Source organism: Corvus kubaryi, unplaced genomic scaffold, assembly GCF_017639235.1.
Source record: "Corvus kubaryi isolate FWS band 111438036 unplaced genomic scaffold, C.kubaryi_AGA036_p1.0 37367, whole genome shotgun sequence".
Classification (NCBI taxonomy): Eukaryota; Metazoa; Chordata; class Aves; order Passeriformes; family Corvidae; genus Corvus; species Corvus kubaryi.
Window position 1 is genome coordinate 4,802,446 of NW_024581119.1, and position 15,468 is coordinate 4,817,913.

The 15,468-nt window shown below is 43.1% G+C and overlaps 1 protein-coding gene across 5 annotated transcripts in view; it reads right to left on the reverse strand.

Annotated features, from left to right (window-relative positions):
• PKNOX2 (PBX/knotted 1 homeobox 2) overlaps window positions 1-15,468 on the reverse strand; it is a 46,081-nt gene that overhangs the window by 6,553 nt on the left and 24,060 nt on the right. For all 5 annotated transcript variants that reach the window (XM_042034094.1, XM_042034097.1, XM_042034095.1 and 2 more), the window contains 5 exons: window positions 15,298-15,437; window positions 10,754-10,925; window positions 7,336-7,524; window positions 667-799; window positions 492-589 (listed from right to left, as the gene is read on the reverse strand). In XM_042034094.1, the coding sequence (XP_041890028.1) occupies window positions 492-589; window positions 667-799; window positions 7,336-7,524; window positions 10,754-10,925; window positions 15,298-15,437 (732 nt within the window). The remainder of the gene's footprint in view (window positions 1-491; window positions 590-666; window positions 800-7,335; window positions 7,525-10,753; window positions 10,926-15,297; window positions 15,438-15,468) is intronic.

The following is a 15,468-nucleotide window of genomic DNA, read 5'->3' on the forward strand; positions in this document are numbered from 1 at the left end:
ATCCTATCCTACCCTATCCTACCCTATCCTATCCTAATCTTATCCTATCCTATCCTATCCCATCCCATCCTAATTTTATCCTATCCTACATATAATGAACAATTAATATAGACTCTAGAATGGACAATATGTACAACACGCAGTATATAATAAAGCATGTAGAATAAAATGGCACATGTTCCATCCCACATTATAAATAACAGATATTGTTAGATATTGCACAAAATAATATTATGTATTATAATCATGATATTATTATTATATTGTAATATTTTATAACAATAATATAAGCATTGTTAAAACTTCTGAGGTCGTTGCTATAATTTGTTAGGTACCCCAAAGGCACCTGGCAGATGGGTTTAATCAACATTTCTTGCTAATTAAAAATTTAAGATACTCCAAGGGTTGAATTTATGGAGAAGTGGGGGGATTCTGCCTGCTGCAGTGCAAAGCTTTGGCTCCAGTGGAAATTTGAGGTGGGCAGGCCTTACCTGGGCATTGGGGATCTGCAGGGCACCAGGGGTGATGGCTTGGGCGAGGACCTGGCCCTGTGACGTCACCATTGTCACGGGCTGGTACAAGGCTCCACCTGTGGAAAAGAAGACATTTGGGGGTACCAAAACCCCCACCTTTCCTCCTGCCCTCCACCTCCACCGTGCTCCCTACCTGGCACGGCGGGCGAGCTGCTGCCAGTGCTCATGGCCAGGTTGCCCGGTGGCAGCGTGGCCGCGGGCACCACGATGCCCGGCGGGGGGTTCGACGCGGGCGGCAGCGCTGCTGGAGAGCTCTGCAGCATCTCCTGTGGAAAAGAAAATATTAAACCCACGAGTTTTAGCATGTGGGAACGTGGAAGGGTTATTTTTGTCCCCCTACAATAAATTTGCCCCGTTGCAATTTTTTTTTTTTTTTTTGGTGGTTCAACAGGAAAAATTGCGGAAAATGTGATTTTTCAGTTCATTGCAATTGCAAAGAAAGATGGGGAAAAAAGGGTTTATGCTCTGCAGAGCTCCCACTTAGCATCTTCCCCAAACTTGCTTTCTTTGTGCAGTCACTCTTTTCCAATAAAAAAAGAAAATGAGAGGGAAAAAAAAGATCATGAGGGACCAAAAGGAATTTCTTTAATCTTTTTCTTTCTAAAAATGTCTATTTTTTTGGTGCTTTAACTGAGACTGGAGGATGCAGCCTTTGCTAAAATTCAAGGTGAGCACCATGGTTTCCCTTTGCCAAAATAAGAGTAAAATAATGAAGTTAATAATAATAATAATAATAATAATAATAATAATAATAATATAACATAACCCCCATTCCTTGCAGCTTTAAGCCATTTTCTTGCAAAAATGGGCACTTCTTGATCCAAAAGCTGTAATTTTACTTTAAGGTCCATCTCTGGAGCAACCACCAAAAGACGCCAGATTGGATGATTATTTTTATTTGATTGTTTATTTTAATATTTAAATGACTATTTGAATATTTAATGTGACATTTTGGGAAGGGGGGAGTGCCACAATTGAGGCTACGGGGGGAATATGGGCAATGTACCCCAAGCTTCCACATGGGCAGGATTTTGCAAGTAATATTGGTAATATTGATAAAATTATCATTTTAAAATAAGCCCAAGGTAACTGTATCTCTCTAATTCACCCAACTGGAATGGAAATGAAACTGCACTGATTTTTTCTCCCTTTTCTACTGACTTTCCCATTCTGCATCACTTCCTGGTGTCCAGCTGGTTCTCAAGTGTTGAACATAATATCAATAAAGGGGCTTTTTTTCACCTTTTTATGCAGTTTTCCTACGTTTTGATGCATTTCTTCAAGAATCCTATTATTTGGGTTAAGAAAAGAGAATTTCCCTGGCTTAGTGATGTGCAGTGACACTGGAAAAGGCAACCATGCAGATGTGATCAGGCTGGAAAAAGCTGCAGCTCCCTTTCTCCAGGGGGTAGAACTACAGAGATGGGAATCGGAATGCACCAAATCAATTCATGTTACACCAAGACGTGGCTGTGCTGTTCCATGGGGATTTGGGGCACTCTGTGTCCTCATCAATGCATTTCCCATCGTTGGGGGGGGCAAACCTGAGGTCTGTTCCTTTTTTCTCCTTCTCCCCATCACATCCATGCAACTTTTCCCCCATCAATCACCGCTGCTTTGCCTGTGCTGTCATTCTCTATAAATTTCATGCTTTTGCTATTAAAACCCCCTTATTGCACTTTCCCCTCCTGTGAGGCCAAGTCCAAAATGTTGGACCCAATGCCTCTGCCACATGTTACTTTTGCTATTTTGGTTACCTGGAAATTTTGCTGCAATTGCTGTGAGTTTTTCATTCGCTTCCCAGACATTCCTTTCCATAGCTGAATTAATTTAAAAAATGCAAATATGACCGTAAAATACTTGTACTTTTTTTTTTAGTATTCTTTCCCCACCTCCAGTCCTTTGGGGGATGTGGTTTTCAGTTTGAGAAATGAGTATTTCTCAGGATATAGAGAGCAAAAATCAGTCTCTTTTGCACACTCTTGGATTTTGCCCTGGCTAAGCATCCAGCTAATAAAAACAGTGAAAATATTCACAAAAACCAAGTGTGGTCCAGGAGGACGCCAAAAAGCAGCCAGGTATGGCCAGGTGCAACCAGAGGTTTGGAGCAGCTTGAAGACCTCTAGTTTTCCTCCCCTGCCTTGTTTTTCCATGATTCTTCCTAAAGAAGGGCATCCAGAACACCATTTTTGGAAAGTGCGTTGGGAAGAAGCAATTTGGAATATCAGAAAATGGGAACAAGAAACTGCTGTTTCCAGATACAGTGGCCAAAGCCATTTTCAACAGTATTTTGTGATGAAAAAAATTGCCTTTGTTTTTGTGGTGCAGAGGAAAACTCTCCCAAAACATCTTCTCACTGGTGTCCAAAAAGGCAGAATATTGGTAATTACTAGAAAGAGCTGTTGAAGGAATTAATGGTCTTTCTGCAACAGAACTGTGAAACCAAAATGACCCAATGGAAGTGGAGGCTCTGCCTTCAAATAAATATAGAGCAATATCTCCAAGAAGATTTAAAAAATATATTTTGCATACCAATTGCCTCAGATTGCAAATGTCAGCCAAATTCTATTCGGCTTGGTAGTTTTGCTGCAGTGGAAAATATTTTATATATTTTATATTTTGTATTTTGAGACTCAAGGAAGTTCATAGGAACCTAAAACAGTTTGGGTTGGAGGGGTCCTTAAAGCTCATCTCATTCCACCCCCCTGCCATGGGCAGGGACACCTTCCACTATCCCAGGTTGTTCCAAGCCCTGTCCAACCTCATCCTAGACATTTCCAGGGATGGGGCAGCCACAGCTTCTCTGGGCAACCTGTGCTGGTGAGGCACCACCCTCAAGTTGCAATGCTTTTGGCAATTTTGAAATCTGAGTGTGAAAAAAAATGCATCACTAGGTGTCTCTGCAGACTCACATCTCGGCACTGATCAATAGCAAAACATGATTTCTCCAAAATAAAAGTCAGTTTAATGAAGAAAAAGACCTGGGACATTGCACAAAAAGAACCCTTTCTTACAATAAGGCAAATGTCCAGGTGCCAGAAGGTAAGAAAGTGCTAAAATTCAGTGCTGCTTGAGCTGCTGTCCTTCCCCTTGTGCTTTGTGACACAGACATTCATTTTTGGGTGGTACACAATGTGTAAAAATATCTGTCTCATCCTAACTCTGAAAATTACTTGTGCCGGGGGAAATCGGAATTAGTTGGAGACAAAAAAAGAAACCCATGGGTTTGCCAAGAAAGAGCTGGCCAAACTCAGACTCATGTAAGACGATTCATAAGGCTCCTTCATGAATGGATGGGTGGATGGGGATGAGAAGAAAGTTGGCTTTAAATAACAGAGAAATCCAGGCTTGTTCACAGGGCAAACTTGGATAAATTAAGATTATACAGAGAAGCGCTGCATTGACTTCCATCAAACCAACTGTCCACCTCCAGCCAGCAGCAACCTGGGCTAGTGGATGGTGGCCCTGCCCACAGCAGGGTGTTGGATCAAGATGGGCTTTAAGGTCCCTTCCAACCCACACCATTCTGTGATTCTGTGGAGAAGTAATTTGAGGAGAAGAAACGCTGTCCTGAAAATGCCCATTTAAACACTGCCAATCTGAAACAAGAGCTGAAAAATACAAAATTTGATTCCATTTAAATGTCCCTGGCAGTGCTGTGGCTCCCAGTGTGATTGGCTTTGCAACTGTTTTTTTCTTGCAAGTGGAGAGCAGTGAGGACCACTTTGATGTCGAAGGTGAAGTTAAGCATTGCATTAAATTGGGCTCCTCTCTCCACCATGAAAGAAGGATCTCCCCTCTTCCATCCTGGTCGGAAAAAGCTTAAAAAATATTCATTAAATAAAGGGAGGGGGCTAAAAAGAGCCCAATGAGCACTCAAGGTAGAGGAATGAAGCCAAGTGAAAAGCAACCAACAAAATTAGAACGGGAGTTGCTTGGTGGACTTGGAGGACAAAGAGGCTACGACTGAGTCACAAGACAAAGCAAAGCACAAAATGGAGAAAACAGAGTACAGAAACCCTTGTAAGGTAATGAAGGTTCAGGGGAGACTCATCACATGGGAAAACTCCATACTTGTCACCAAACTTGGCCAACACCAGGAATCATCTCTCAGCCTGGCAACATGAGAAGATTTCAGTCAAAACGCCTTGTTTGAGTGTTCTTTCATCTTCCCATCGTCTCAGGCATTTTGTATCTCCAAAAATTCCTGCACTGTCCATTTTAGACAGCAGAAATAACAGCAGGCAAAGGACCATCCTTTTTGGATACACCAGGGAAATCCAACACTGAGTGTCCTGTGACGAAATTTTGACAGGTCCAGGCGTTGTTTTCCCACTTTTGGCTGATATCCTTGTTATTGTGTGTCCATAATTTTTTAAACATGTTCTGTGGTAAGAAACTTTGCCAAAACCTGAAATATTTCACTTTCACGACAAACTTGGTGTATCTCCTCACAAAATGATTGACACTCCTTCCAAACCCTAAGAAAACCTATTTGCTGGGAAACCTCCTTCACTGATACTAATTACATTCCATTATTTAGATTTTTTTGAAATCCTAAATTAATGGCCCATTTGCTCTTGCACCTTCCCTGAGCATGAAACCAATAGGCTGATAATTAGAGAAATCATCCCACTTGCCATTTTTTAAACACTGATCCTGTGATTTTTCAGCTCTCTGGAGCATCCTTAGCCTCCAAAACTCAACTGATGGACATAGAGCATTTCCACCCTTTTTTTTTAAGCCTTATCCATGCAAACTCAAGTGTACTGAATGAGTTGAAGTACTCGGGCACTTGACATGGCTTAGTTGGACACAGAAAATGCTTGCCATGGTATTGTCACTGGTATGTCATCCTCATCCCATGAGCAGATGAGATGGTGGCTCTTTCATGGTCCATCACCATGAATATTTCAGCTCCACCTGCTGAAAATCCCTTCATGGCTGAGCGAACATTTCCCCTCCAGTTGGGTCTTTCCTGGGTGTGTTCCCATTTATTTAGCAACTGCCTCCAAATCCTCACTTGAATTCCTCAACTTTCAAGTCTTGCCCAGAAGGAAAATGTCAGCAGCTCTGGGTTTCCAGGAATCAGAAGCACTCGGTACCTCTCCATGGGCTTGATTATTTTCCAAAGACTTGTGCTAATTTTCTGATATGATCCCCACCTCTTTGTGAGACACTAAATCCTCATTACTTTTCCTGACCGATGCATTCTAATTAGATCAACACTTTAAAAAAAAAAAAAAAAAAAGGAAGGAGGGGGAAAAAAAATTCACAATAGCCACAGGACGGCTTTCCATCTCATTAACTCCCTCACTTATTATTTTCATGAAAATTACTGATAAAAAACGTGCATCTCCATTTGCTGGGACCGGGAGCTTTGTCGGCTCATATCTAACATCTCTCTCATCACCCGGGATGTGAGCTGTTGCCATGGCAATGCACAATAATAGAAACTAATAAATTACAAACGAGATGCTCGTTGAGCAATTATTGTTCTCTTTTATGCAAGTGTCTTGCTAATTTTGATCATAAGGAATGCTTCCATAAAGCAGCGAAGGGATAATACATCTATTTCTAGAGATTATTAGGATATAGAGTGAGGATGGGGTTTCTTAGATCAATGATTAAGTGGTTTGGTGCTTTCAGGGAACCCAAATAAGAAATGGAACTTTTCTGGGGGGCTTTTCCCTCATCACATTTGGAGCTTCAGACTCAGCAGCACCTGGAGCTGAGCTACTAAAAATGGGATTTTTTTTCCTTTCCACCACCTTAAAATGCCCCAAAAGCCCTAAGAAGGCCCCACCACCTGCCTCCTTTTCAGGGAGAACCCCAGGAGCTTCCTGGGTTATTTTGGGTTCGCTGCAGTTATTTCTGGTGGGATTGTGCAACCCTAAATTCCATTTTTCTATCCCAAAAACCACATGTCTGAGAGAGAGAAACCCCCTAGGGCAACACAATATAGCATCAAGTTTTTTGGGGTGCAACCAGCCAAGGTTTATTCCCTGCACTGCAGATGCACGTGAAAACCCCAACCCATGGGCAACTTCTTTTCTGAATATTGAGTTACAGTTCCTCATTTTGCCCCAAAAGCCACCAAGGTTCAACTTGGTTTGGCTCATTCAGTTGATATTTCTGCAGTTCTCCGGCATTTCCTTGTACTCCTCCACTATGCTTGAGGCACCAAATGTCTTCTTCTCCCAGCTAAAATCCAAATCATGCAAAAGAAGTCAAGGGAATGTCAATCATGCTGGGAGAGAACTGCAAGATCTGCTGAGACACAAAAAGGAGCAGTGAAGCCAGAAAGGGTTATCTGAGACCCAAAAATCTGTTGAGCTTCCTTGAAACAAAAAGGGAAAGAGAAGCAGTGAAGAGAATCTTGATGTTTCTGTCCCTCCTGCCAATAAATAGCATTTTTTCACAAAAAAATGCAACTTTCTTGTTCATATTCCCATGCACTTGCACGGCTTCCTTCCCCTCACATTTAATTGCTGCAGCTTTACAGTTTAGGAGTCCTTCACTCTCTCTTTTGCAGAGCCACAAACATTGGGGTTGCAGCTCTGCCAACCCATGAGAAAAAGGACATAAAAAATATAAGATAAGAAAAAAAAGTCACCACAACAGCATTTATTGCACTCTATGAGCAAGATACAGGATTTGTTGTTTTAATTCTTGAGGATGGACTCCGATGACTTTTCAGGAGGCCACAACTCCTGCAGAGCAAGTCTGAAACCTTGCTGGCCCAACTCCCTGCTGGCCAGTGTGCAACAGTGGTGATTAGAGAAGAATTTTAAGGCATTACCTGGGGGTGGAGGCTGATGGAGGAGGGGTTGGGGGAGTAGGGCCCCCCCAGGTCATTCCTGAGTAGGTTGTCGCTGTGCATCTTGGTTTTGAGGCAGGTGATGTAACGGTTGCAAAAGTCCTTGCACAACTCATTGACCTTCTCCAACTCCAGGAGGTGGATGCGCAGCACCTGGATCGCCTTCACCATCTATGCAAGGGCACAAAGTTAAAATCAGTATTCTCCCCCAAAATCCAATGTAGAGCTAATCCCTACAGCAGAATGTAATTCATTTCCTTTCTCAACACACCAAAAAAATCAACATTCTTGCCCAAAACCCATCCCAAAGCCCGTCCCTCTGCATGTCTGCATTTCTTTTCCTTGCCCATCAATCATAACCCTGGAATCCAAGAGGAAAAAACTCACCAAATTCACCGTTGCCTTCATAGGAATTGCTCCCCGTGCCCAAAAAAAAGTACAAGCCAAACCCCTCGTTGTTGAAAAGTGTTTGGTTATTCTCTGGAGGCCACTTCTTGTAACAAGATTACGGGGCTGCAACTCAGCCGTGAGCTGTTGCCGATGCAAAGCCTGGGCCTCATTAAAACGTACCCCATAAACCTTAAAAAATTTACACATAAAACATTCCTCTCACCGAGCTGAAACCTTAAGTTTTACAGCCGCTGTTTGAAATCTTGCATAATATATAAAATTTCAGCTATTCACTCCGGGGCAATAAATCCGGTTTTATGTAACAAAGCGTCTTTGCATTTCAAAGGGTGTTTTTAACTTGCAAATTTTAGTGGTCATCTTTACAAACTGCAAGTTGCCATGGTTGGGAAACATCCTGAAAAATCCAGGGCCAAACTCCAGTGGCAGCTCCATGATGGAGAAAGTGAATTTTTGGTTGGTGAACAACAGGGGTGATGGGTTGCTGCTGGAAAGATCTTTTATTTAGCTTTTTTTTTTCTTTTTTTTTTTCTTTTTTTTTTTTTTTTTTTTTTTGCTATTTTTTTCTGGGTTTCTTTTCCCTCCTCCACAGTTGACGCAGGCAAAGCACAAGGTGGAGGTGTCGTGCCCAGGATTTCCACATCCTCCCAAGGCTCACCGGCCATGAAAGTCAATATTCAAGGGCAAAGGCAAGAAGACCTGACACATATATGTAAAAAAATAAATCTCTCAATTATCTCAGCTCATTTGCTTAGGGTCTCATTTTATGTCCCTGCTCCGCTGCGTCGTATATCTGTCCGGATAAAGAGTTACAGTCCGATGGCGTACGTGCGCGGGGTTGTAAAAAATACAGATGCTGAATTAATTGACTGTGTGGCACTCGGCAGCTGATTGAGTTGATAATGGTGAGATCTGACCTTTTTCTAATTTCTAATTATGTGCATCTTGGCAGTGAGGAATACATGACTCTTATTCTAATGATAGCTAATGCCACTGGCCTTTTCATCCCTGCTTTGCCATCACCAATTTCTGGCAAACCGGTGGCGTTAAAAAAAAAACAAAACACAACACCCAAAAATTAACAACACCAAAAAAAAGGACAGTGTAAATAGGGGGAAAGCATCAGCTCAAGGACAGCTTGAAATGTTCTGATTTGAGCACTGCAAGACTTTTAAAGCCAAAATTCCCTTCAACTAGTGCCTCCCACCAACAGGAATGTGCTTCTCCAGCATCACATTACCCATCTCCTCTGTCTCGATGCAGGTTGCTCACACAGAGGTGGATGGCTCCTCCTTTTTTGGAGGAGTTCTGGGCATTGGATAGAATATATACATCCAGCTACGTGCTAGAACTGGGACACACCCACATACACAGAGATACCGATCTACAGAAAGACTTAGCAATAGATACATATGAATAGGGATGTATCAAGTGCTGCAAGGTTATACATGGGATCAATCCAACTGCCCATGGCCAAACTTCACCTTGGCAGCAAGAGCTGCTTCAGAATACGTCCAAAAAACACGACTGGTGTGTTGTGGGGTTTTTTTTCAGAAACCACAAAAAACATAGCCAGTGTGGATGAATTTCCTGCACTATTTGCTGGTGATGTTTCACCTTGAAATGTACAGAAATAGGTTTTCCTTTCCCAAAATTTTAGATCTTTGGGGTTTTTTTTTGCTTCACCTGGCTCCATTTCTCTCCTCCTGATAGAGCATTACACCCATTTTTATGCAATTTAATGCAATGGGGGTTTGTTGGTGCACATCAGCATTTGTTCAGCCCAAAAACAAATAATCCAAAACATTGGTTGGGTTGTTTGGTTCTTTTTTTTGATTGCTTGTCCCAGAGCGATTTCTATTCTTGACTACAAGTTATTGCAAAATGGGTTTAGCAATATGCAGAAGGGGCTTTGCATGGCCTGCAAATTTTTTGGAGGGCATTCCGCAGACTCTTGGCTTAGGGATGTTAAAACATTCTCCTCCACAAGCTGAAATCAGGCACAAACCTGTGGCATTTGTCTTCACCTTGAAATCATCTCTTGCTTTTTTAGAAAAAACAGTAGCTCTTGCACGTAGGTGAGTTTTGCTAGTTCTTCCCTTTGTGATATGTCATCATTCAAAATCACCTCCTTGATATCTGTAACACTTAAAAAAAGTAACCTGTGAATTGCCTGATTTTGCTTCTTTTCTGTGGAAGTCCCTCTGCTACATCTCCCAGGGGACACATAACCCCCAGGGAAGGTGTTTTGCTGTTTGCATCATCAGAGGTGCACAGAATTGCCTCTTCAGACCTTGAAAATTCGCTTGTTGAGCATCAGAATGGTGCCATGAACTTGTCTACCCACATGTTTGCCATGGAGGCCACGTTTGGATGCTTTCTGGACAAAATAATGGGATTTGGGGATATTTCCCGAGGTCTACGCAAGAGAAATCCCAAGCAGAGTCTTCTGAGGCACCTTCCAGCAGCAATGGGTGGAGTAGGAAATTTGAGCTGATGTGGCAGAGAATGCACCAAAACCGGTCCAAGTGTTCCAAACCGTTGATATCCATTACCTTATGGAAAAAGTAATTATTGTGCTCTGCTTCTAGGACATGAGCTGGCCATGACACTTCAAACCAGATGGTGCCAGATGAGAATGCTGACACTAGTGCACGTTGCACCGAACAGCAGTAATTCCTACAGAGATTGCAAGTTTTGGGGCACAAACCAGCCAGAGATCTTGGCTGCTTTCAGGAACCTCATTGACCCCATGGAGGTTGTGTGGGAAAATTAGCCAAAAGGGGGCAGAGGGGTTGTTCTTACACGGGATCTTCTGGAAAATGTCTCAGAGAAGGTCCTGGAGAAGGTTTCACAAGGTCTGTGGAAAACATTGCCAAGATGACCAGCACAACAGAGCCTATGGACATGGTGGTAGATCTTCATTTGTTCCTCACCCCCTACCTTTTCAACACCCCCCAAAAATCATCTGCCAAGCCCCAGCTGCCTGTACCAGGTTGTCCAGCTCGGGGTCATCACTGAAGAAGGGCTTGTGCTCCTGCTCCTGCTGGTGGACAAAGTTCTCGATGTCGACATCGAAGCTGGCCGAGGTGATGCACTCAGAGCCCTGCGTCGCCTGCTCACACTTCTCAAAGAGCAACGTCAGCAGTGGGAACAGCGGGTGCCTGCAGAGGACAAAGGAGACCACCCATAACACCCACTATTTTAGGTCCCATGTCCATCTTTACCCCACATCATTTATCCATCCATCCATCCATCCATCCATCCATCCATCCATCCATCCATCCACCTACCCACCCATCCATCCACCCATCCAACCATCCATCCATCCATCCATTTCCTCCCAGTCTGTAAGAACCTAGTGGTGCAAACCTCACTCTCTGGTCATGCTGGAAGTGCTCCCTCTAGATCTCTTTCAGCAACAAAAAAAAAAGCTTAAAAATTGTAAAATTCGCTATCTCTGCCATCAGGCAATGGCTGGTTCCAATGTCTGGGTGTTTTCCATCATTGCACCAAAGCATTTCCTAAATAGGCAAAAAGGCTGTGTCTTGGACATAGTCAAGATGTCCTGGAGCCATCTGCTGTCCAAGTGGCTTTTCCTTTCAAGGATGGACATCAGCCCCTCCTCATCAATGGTAATATTTTACCTCAAAATGTCTCTGTTGGTTGGAGTTGGTGGTGGGGACTTCTATCTGCCTGCAGCATCCTATGGACCAACCTTGTTATGGGCTGCTCCTCCACCAAGAGGTCTCTTTGCACCTCTGACAAGTCCACAAAGATGGCTCAAATCCCACTTCCTTCTTACCATGAGATTTTGAAAACTAAGATTTATAATTCTTCTTGAAATTGACAAATCTTGCCAATGATGATGCTAAATTGTTGCAATATAAAATGCAAATGCACACACAGCACCAGAGCACGTGGACACTGTGGGGATGAAGACCACGGCTTAGTGCAAGCTTCAATAAGCCTCTCCAGCTCAGTGCAAATTAAAATCAAAAGTGTTTTATGGAGTCTTTCTGGGTGGAAATGCAAAATGCTCCTGCAGGAATGGTCTCCCACAGCACTCCAGTTATCCGAGCACAATGGGATTGGCTCCGCCATCTTATCTCCAAAAGATGGCCCAAAAGATGATTATGAATCACTTCCTTACAGCCTTTTTGAGTCAGAGTCAGGCGAAGGGGTTAAACCCCTTGGCTAAGTCTTCATTTGCAGCCGCTAATACCACAGCATATTATAGTTTAATCTGTCCTGATCCTGGTTTAATGCAAGATTCACCGAGGCTGGAGTAGAGAACGGAGAGGGGGGGAAATCATTTCATAATTTCAGTAGCCCCGCTGGAGCTTAGCCAAGGGATATGAAAGGCAAATTCCAGGCGGCAGGTTGAATTATTGGGACTTATGAACTGGTGGCACCGCAGCAGGTGCCTGCTGCCATTTCCAGAGCCGCTCCATCAATTAGGAGCAGAGGCATGGAATTACCCCAAGGATGGGGGTCTGGGGAGGGGAGAAGCAGATTGCAGCCCCTGAGCAATTTGTAGCCCCTTTTCTTTGCAGGGTTGCATTGACCAAGGGGGGATTAAGGCTGCTGCCAGCATCACCCCGTGCTCCTCAGTATGGGGACAGTGCTGCTATGGGCCCCCAGGAATGTTTTTGGGGCTGGCAAGGAGTTAGGAGGGGGAGGCACATGGCTGAGGGGAGAATGGTTTGCTTTTCAGCTGAAAACGAAACGGAATAAAAAATTTAAAATTTAAGAGGGAATAAAAAGAAACGAAGTAGAATCCGATCCAATCGAATCCATCGATAAATAAAAAAAAAATGAAATGAAACAAAATAAGAAAATAAACAAAAACACAAAAAAAATAACATTAAAAAACATTAAACAAAAGAAATAAAATATAACACAAGGGGAAATTAGGGGGTTGAGACCCCCAGGGATGGGTTAAGGGAGGGCACTGAGGGCACTCTCTGAGTGCAGTCTCAAGGACTGTTGGAATTTGGGGTTTTGCCATGAGATTTATGCTGGATTGTTGTGGAATTTGGGGGTTTTTTTTTCATTTTTGCATGAGAAAAAACGCATCCCAAACCACCTTTTTCTCCATTGCCAGCCTTTCTGTGGCCACACCACACAGAGGAAAGGACGGCCCACCATGGCAGGTGGAGGCTTTGCCATAAAAATTGGGAGCCCCTTTTTGCTATGAAATTTGCAGGGGGGGAATAGATGGATATCCAGAATGCACAGGGGAATCAGGAGGATTTTCCCCACTGTGGGTGTTGCGGAGGTGGAAAACCACCCCTGTGGCATGAAGGAGAGTTTTGGGGTAGAAAAATCTGCTTTTGCTGATTATGGTTTTGCAAAAAAAACGTGTTTTTTGTTTAGTTGGTTTTTTTTTTTGCCAGGGAATCCTCCAAATGAAAGGGCTGAACCAGCACTGACATTTTCTTGCAGGAGAGAGGTCGTTTGCAGCCACTAATAAAAAGGATTCGACACGGGCTAATAAAGAGGAATGAATTCCTCTAATGGCCTAATTTCCCACCTTCAGCCGGGTTTGAGCCAGTGGCACAGCGGGCACATCACAACAGGAATTTTATTTTTTTCACCCCTTTTCCCCTAAAAAAACCCCCAAACAACCCAAAACAAAACAAAACAAAATGAAAAAAAAACCCACCACCAAAAAAAAGCCACACAAAAAGCCCCCCACCAAACTTAACGCAAAGAAATCCAGCCATTTCCCACTTGGAAAAATCCAATTTGTGGTGCTCGGGTGGTTTAAGCATCATTTCCCTTCAGGAGCATCATCTTTTCTGGTCCAAAATCCATTGGGAAGTCCCAGCCCCGCTGTTGCATAAAGTCACGAAAACACTTTAGCTGGGAGAAAATTGCAGACGAGAAGTGCCACTGCTGGACCAGTCCCTGCCAAGCTGCTCCCACACCAAGAAGGGTGGGGAAGGATTTCTTTTTTTCCCTTTTTTCTACTTTTTCTAACGGGTGATAAACCTCCTGCTAGGGCATAAAACCCGGCAGGGTGACTTGTCCATCGGTTTTTATATTTCCCATCACACTTTCCCAGCAATTTCCTTCCAGCTTGATCGACCGACGCTTACGGCCGATGCCTTCTGCCTTGGTGCAATTATTGAAAATTAACAAAATTCCATTGTTTGGGGTGGTGGGAAATGGACCTAGGAGAGCTAAGAAAATCCTTGTGTGCATTTGATACCTAATGACATATCCATCATCCATTTTAACCACTGGATAGGGGAATATTCAGCAAAAAAAGGGATAATTGTATGTAAATATATAACATATTACAAAACATATTGTAGTGTATACTCATTTTATATAAAAACATATTTGTGGGGTTGTTTTGGCTACTACCCAAAAATAAGCATCCAGGTTTGGGCAGTAAGTGCACACATGGAACTAGACAACAAATTTCCCCCCACTTTTCTGGGGGGAATACCTCCCATAAGGTGTTTTTTGCATGTCTTTGACCTTCCAATCAAGGCTGTGAAAACTCCAAGGGTGAGGTTTGGTTTTTTCCCTCTATCCCACAAATGCTGCAGAACTCCTCACAGAAGGGCAAAAAAAAGGTGGTTTTGTCCTCAAATGGCTTCTTTTGCTTTGAGAAAATGATTTCCATCCTTGGGAGACCTGAAGCTAATAATCCTTTGTGTTTTCCTGGGAAAGGGTGAGTTCATTCCATACTTTCATCCACCTTTTCAGACCTTTCAGCCTTGTACTATTTGAATATTTGGAGTACAAATATTTTAATTCCTTCAAGTCTAAGCTGCAATTTTTTCATCCACAAGCCCCCACAGCCCTGGTCATTGATAGGAGGTTAATCCTTAACCTTAAACTTTAATCCTAAATATATTAGAATACTGTTACTCTTAGATCATTGCTACATGTTCTAATATTGTAAATGATCACATATCACCTGTATAATTACGTATTACTTATATAATTATACTGTTTACATCATTAGAATATTACTTACAGCAGTTACACAATAACATTACTGCATCTTTTACAGTATCATATATTATTACCCCCAAATTGACAAAAAAGGGATGGGAGGGGCCATCCATCCCTTGCCCATCACTGCCCACATCCTGCACAGATGCACGAACTGCACATTTCAGGTTAATGTGGGACTTTACTCCTTGTTTACCCCAAATCACACAGCTTTGCCCCTCAAAAAGGTCAATTTGGGGCAGTTCTTAGAGGATGAATATTTTGAAGGGGCAGACACGCTGCAGAACAAAGTCCACGAAGGAGCTCCATCACCATGCGTTATAATCAATGGTTGTTATTGCTAAAAAGGAGCTAATTGCTAATTCCCCCCTTCCTGGGTGTTAATTAATGCATTAGAAGAATAGCAGATTAATAATGCATAATAATAACGAATGCATCAACGAGCCGATCCAGTAACCAATGCATTAATTAATGCATCGCTGAATTGATGCAACAATCCTGCATTATAATAACGAAACCATTAATTAAAATGCATTAATGAATGCAATTATCTTGCATCACCTGTAGACAGCCCTCTTGTCGGCCTCCAGCTGCGCCTGGGGGTCGCCGCCCGCGGCCGGCACCGGCGTGTTGGCAGCCGCCGCTGGCGTGGTGAGATGCACAGGCTGGGCTTTGGTGGGCTGCTGGGCTGTGGCTGTCATCTGGGGAGGGCAGGGAATAAAGGAGAGAGGA